General features: G+C 39.1%; 1 protein-coding gene across 2 annotated transcripts in view; it reads right to left on the minus strand.

The window, feature by feature from the left end:
- Positions 1-6,193, minus strand: part of SUGCT (succinyl-CoA:glutarate-CoA transferase) — a 580,716-nt gene that overhangs the window by 368,886 nt on the left and 205,637 nt on the right. For both annotated transcript variants that reach the window (XM_018559667.1, XM_018559666.1), the window contains one exon: positions 5,164-5,261. In XM_018559667.1, coding sequence (XP_018415169.1) covers positions 5,164-5,261 — 98 coding nt within the window. The remainder of the gene's footprint in view (positions 1-5,163; positions 5,262-6,193) is intronic.

Raw genomic sequence — 6,193 nt, forward strand, 5'->3', positions numbered from 1 at the left:
ATATATATATATCTCAGAGACTGGACTGCAACTTAAACTGCAGACAGCATGTAATATGTTGCAATGGTAATTAAGGTGTGCTTACTTGGGGCTAAAATCTAATTTTGCAGTAAGTTTTTATTTTCCTTAATGGATGCCCCCTGGGATAGAATCAAGTGCTTCTGTAAGTAGGATTTCTATCAAGTTTTCTCCTTTTTTATTTTTGATCCGTTTGTAACGTGTAACTGACTTACCTCACATCTTATTTTAAATATGTGCATTGTGAATACTTTTTCCATCATAATATATAATTTAGTTATTAGGTTCCTGCCTTTGTCTAGTCTAAGAACCACATATATTCCTGAGGAGATTCATTTAATTCTATATCTTATATGCATTCCGCTAAATTTAAGTTCTGGGTGTTCTTCATAAGTTACTCGGGTAATTACCTACTAAATTTTGAATTGAATGTTTAACCAGGTTTGGTTTGGTGGCAGTGCACTTTAGATTAGAAGTGGGTGGTGTGTAAGTGGGACCTTAAATCACTATTTCCCTGTCTAGTAAATACAGATAGTAATTTTTCAACCCTCTTACCACCAAAATAAGTCACGTGCGCGCTTGGAGTAATGTGCATTCATGACACTATAAGCTTGAATGATGATTTGTCTGGAAAAAAATGTCCTGGATCAGGTAAAAGGTTGAAACCACCTTGGGAAGGAAGGAGGCTTTAAGCCTTAATACCACCATGCACTTGTGTTAGACCGGAAAGGGTTCTTTACAGTACAAAGCTGCCAGCTCAGAGGCATGCTTTGCAGAGGTGATGGTGAAAACAACCTTATGAGTGAGCATAAAAAGCGGAATATACCTGATTGAAAGGGCCATTTTTGAAGTGTGGAGACAATCAAATTCAAACAGGTTGGCACACAGAGAACGCAACAAGAGAAACACCCTGTACAAAGGTTTTAATACAAAAATTAGTGTATAATGGATCTGACCCGTAAGAGTACTTAGGGCAAACTGTTGATCCAGGCCTGGTTGTAAAACAGTCAGGAATTATCACACAGTGTATATTCGGGGATGGAGTTTTATTTCCTCACACCAAGCGAAGTATGGCTTTAATGTGCGATGGTAGATCTTGCAGGAAGTAGACTATTTCGCTTTTCTCATTGTTGGAATCACCAAGTCATTGAGGCCCCTGTCCCTTAAGACCTAGGCTCCAACAGCCATGCCAGTCAAGCTAGTGACCGTGAAACAGGATGAGAAATTAGTTCTTGGGAAAAACAGACCTGGACCATTTGGAAAAGCCCATGGAGTGTCTGCCAGGAGTCTGATCGGGTTGGAATATCACATCCATCTGAGCCAGTCCGGAGCAATGAGTATTGCCGGAATGCCCTCCATTTTGATCCTGCAGAGCAGATGAGAAAAAGGAAAGAAGAGAAGGAAAGGTGTTGATCAGGTTGAACCAATCCCACAGAGCCACCAGAGCATTAACTACTTCCCCTGGAGGACCAGATGATCACTATATCTAAAGATAAACCTATTTTGTTGTTAAATCTGGAGGCCAGGAGGTCCCCATCCAGTATCCATCACCTCTGACATAGGTTCTGGAACATTTCTGGGTGTTGGCACCATCCCCCATATCCAGGTGCTGCCTGTTAAAGTAGCCTGCCTTCAAATTATCCACATCTGGGATGTGAACGGCAGACAAGGCTGAAATTTTAAGTTCAGGATTTCAGAGCCATCAGGCCAGAGACGAGGTCAAAGATGAGGTGTATTGCTGGTTTTGGTTTTAAAACTGTGAAAAAGTTGAAATGAAATCCCAGAAACCTATCTAAAACCGGAAGTTAGGCCATAAACCTTTGCTCTAGAGCAGCCGTAAGGCCTGCATGGAGGTCTGCTAATCTGAGCAATAACACAGGAACTGTTCCCTCCTGGTAGACATAACTTTACCTTCTTTACTTGGTGGACATAACTTCCACAATATTCATTCTATGCTTTCATCCTCTAGGATTAAGACCTTTCACTACTTTTGAAAAAACCCATAACATCCCTCTTCCAGAGCATTTTCAATATATTCAGCTCCAACATTTCCTCTCATTCAAGCACATTCCCATCCCTATATATTTACCCCTTTTGAATCTAAATGTTGTGCCGATCCTTATACTCATGGTATGATATCTTTGCTTTATTCCTCTTTATCATCTGCTAAGTCTACCCCCACTCAACTATACCAGCTGCATTGGGAACAGGATTTAAACCTTTTTATGACCATTGAGGACTGGCAAGATATATGGCTGGCAACTGAGAGGTGTATGTAATGTATTGATTTTGGAAAATTCATAAACATTTTGTACTGGTGGTACTATACCCCTGCACGCCTTGCAAATTTTCTTCCGAACTATCTGAATGCATGTTTTCATGGGTGCTTCCACCCTGGCACAATACTTCACATATGGGGGACCTGTCCAATATCATCTAGACTTTGGGTTTGAGTTGATCATCTTATTCATACATTATTGCATACAAATATGCGTAAAAACCCAGTGGAAGCCCTCCTTAATAGACCTATCCTCAGCTTCTCCTGATCAAAGCAAACATTAGATTAACTATTGCCAAAACATGGCTAACTCCAACTATTCATTTTGAAGCCATTAAGTATAGGCTATCTGGTATAATGATTAATGAAAAGCTCACTGCAATACTGGCCGATACCCATGCAAAATCCCTGGCAATCTGGTAGTCTAGGATCCCTTATGCTCACTCAGATTTGAACCTTCATTATTGGATCTTTGACTGTTCCTGCCTAAGCCTCCCAAGATTCTGCTTTCTTTCCTCCTTCTCCCTTTCTTCTTCTCTTCTATCTCTTTTCCATATTTCTTCCTTTCTTTCCTTCCCCTATATTTCTTTTTCTATTTTACTCTGCTTCTCCCTTTGCCTCTTCCTCACAATGGGACTTCTATTGTTACCCAATGCTACAACTGTATAGCTTACTTGAATGGGACCTTACACCCCTACATATGGTCGCTTCCTGGATATATCCCAAACAATCTTTATGGTCCTATATGAATAGTTGCAATTGATAACTTTTGATAGATTTGTATGCCATGATGTGGCTTGTCCTTTGTTACTGGTTATATATTTATACTGTTTATAGCTGTACGTATTTTGACATACTGTGTTAATGTGCAGTGTATTTCTTGTTTGTCTTATAATAGAATCTTTGTGAAAGAAAAATAGGCTTAGGTTTTGCCTTAGAGGCTGAAGCTTGGCAGTAGTAAAAGGAACTCTCTTTTTTTGCCTCAGACAAGGGGTGATTCTTTTCAGCTCAAGACCAAGGCTTCTTTTACTGGGGTAGAAGAGCACACTTACCTCCAGTATCATCCTTAATGAGGGTTTTCAAGTCAGCTTCAAAGAAACATCCCCCTTAAAAGGGCACAAACAGCAAATACTTTTTAAATGCCTGCTCTGCAGATCAACAACCGCAGAGTTCTCCAAATGTTCACTGATACAAAAAATAACACATTAGTCTGGGGTAAATCTGGATCCCTTACCGTGAGTTTTGTCCATTCTCCTAAGGTCTTGGAGAGTAACTCCAGGAATGGGACACTACCAGATCTAATGCAGTAACAGTCCACTTTTTTACTAAAGGCCTCCTCAAAATGTTTGGGAGGTATAAACAATTTATCAGAGGTTTTCCAGTTAGTATACGGGATATCTGTAAAAAGCATGCACATGGAAAATGTTTTAGTGGTCTTAGGGCCTTTCAAGGACTCAAGACTGGTAGCAGTGCTAGTAGAAGCTACAGGCTGAATCTCCACAAGTTGGCACGCACCACATGAATAAGAGCTGAATTGGTCTCTCTAAGCCTGGGAGATATGGCAGTTGCCTGCAACTGCTCAGGTACAAATTAATCTGGTAAGGATATGTGAGACTGTTCATCTAATAGAGCATCCGTAACTGAAGGTTTAGAGGCAACTAAGGCTGCAGGCAGATCAGATAATGATTCTGCAGGGGTGCAGAAGTACATTTATGTCCTCTGCAGTTAGAGTCTGCAATTAACACTGCAATTTGGCCCATAAAATCCTGAATAACTGTTGTGAAATCCTCCAGGGTGAAATCCAAGGAGGGGGCCACACCCGATGGAGCCAAGGAGGAATCTGAGGAGCATGGGGACATTGGATAATGTTCCAGGCTGACAGGTCCTCGAAAGGGAAAACTGCAAGCTGCCCCTGAACTGTTAGTTGAACGGTTAGTGGATCTTGAGCCAGAGAGGAATGTTTCCCTAAGCTATAAATTCAGAGGCCTGTGAAGACATCACTAAGCCTAAGTTTAGCTGGGTGGCCACATTGAGAACTTAATGTGTAATGCCAAATTTGAATACTTTTTTGGAGAACAAATATATTACTCTGCATTTTCTATATTTTGCTTCACTTATCTCTGATACATTTCTCTGCTTGTCCTCTTTTACCTGTTAGACCAGATTCACACCACAACACCCAGTAACACTGTGCCATTCATTTTGAATGGCACCCCAACTCATATCCCTAACACATAGGCCTGAGTTTTATTGACCAACAAAGCACAGATGTCAACCGCCGGTACAGTGTGATTCACTGAAAAAAAGGTGCAAGAGCATAAAAGATACGAATTGAATGGGCTGCCTTATAACAAATGCAAATTAACTTAATCTAGCTAAAGTTGTGGCTATCTGAGTTGTAAACTCAATTTTCCAGAATTATTATCATCCTGTTGTTATTCTGTTTGAACAATAGCAAACACGCATGTTTTGCCATATGAGAATATATAGCAATAACCTAAAGTATAATGAAACTGAGGGAAAGGGGAACAATAAGTATAGGAAAGAATGAGTATATAATTATGTTTTTTTAACACTAGTTTGACCATCCTACTGTCCTGACCATTTACAAGCCATATCACAAGATCAGGGTACCATGAACGGAATGGCACAAACGGGCTTTTATCCAATATTATTTTTCAGGGGGTAAGAGTCTAATCCAGAATACTGTAAGCTTCAACACCTAACATATTCCACATCTGTATACCCATCTGCTATACCATGAAATCTTTCAGTACAATTAGAACATATACAGTATATACAAGCAGTCTTTCATGATTTCACCTTGAGCAGCCACATTTTAAACTATCCAAGAGATAATAACATACCTTGTCGTTAGAATTTCAAGGATATATTTTCGGTATTGGACTCTAAGTTTGTTTGTCTTGAATCTTGGATCACTAATAAGTTCAGGTAAATTCAAGATCTGCAAAAAATATATATAGACATTTTCAATACATATTAACTATATAGGTAACATTTTAATAACACTCATTTTAAATCATAAATACATTTCTATAAAGGTCCATTTAAAATGATACAAAAGGAAGTTGCAGACTTGCAGCTTTACAGTTCTTCTACCATTTGTTATGTCATTTTAAGTCTGTAATGTAGGCTTTCATTTCATAACAATACAAAGCCAATGTAGTTTTCCTGAGATTTAAGAAAAACTAATAATTAATGAGCTTTGTATAGCATTTAGGCTCCCTCTTGATTTTTATGTGCACACTAATCCCATAAACTCTGACTAGTAACGTTACCTGATACCCCGCTACTACCTTTTACTCTATAGATACTGCAGCAAAAGGTATACATGACTTAAGGTGTAGCTGTCACCTCATTGACTCTCTGTCAAGACTATGCAGTGACATTTTCTGATTGATATTATGAACTTCAAAATGTGGGTCTACGGAGCAGCACAGAACCCCCAAAATCCAGCTGTTTGCATTATGCAGATTTTACATTTTTGAAAATCTGGGGCTGAGAAAATCACTCATATTATACTCCCACTAATAAAATGTGGGGTCTCGATAACCTACTCAGAGGAGTCTTGCATAGTATTGTGAGATACGCTGATGGCATTCCAAGGGCTACCATTGCTAAACCAGAACATGGCATTCTGTAAGCACACTCAGATTTCAGAGTCTCTCAAAGTGTCCTGTCACAATCAGTTGTCATATTATTGTTACCTAATGGTGCCTATCCTTTATTTTAAATATTAGTTGTAAGGGTGAGCCTTTTTTTAAAGCTACACACACCTTTACAGCAAAGTCATAATCAGAGGAAATTAAGATAAAGTGGAACTCAGGGGCAAACACCTATATATATATATATATATATATTCTTATTCATTTTTAC

Source organism: Nanorana parkeri, unplaced genomic scaffold (genome assembly GCF_000935625.1).
Source record: "Nanorana parkeri isolate BGI_ZX_2015 unplaced genomic scaffold, ASM93562v1 scaffold410, whole genome shotgun sequence".
Taxonomy (NCBI): Eukaryota; Metazoa; Chordata; class Amphibia; order Anura; family Dicroglossidae; genus Nanorana; species Nanorana parkeri.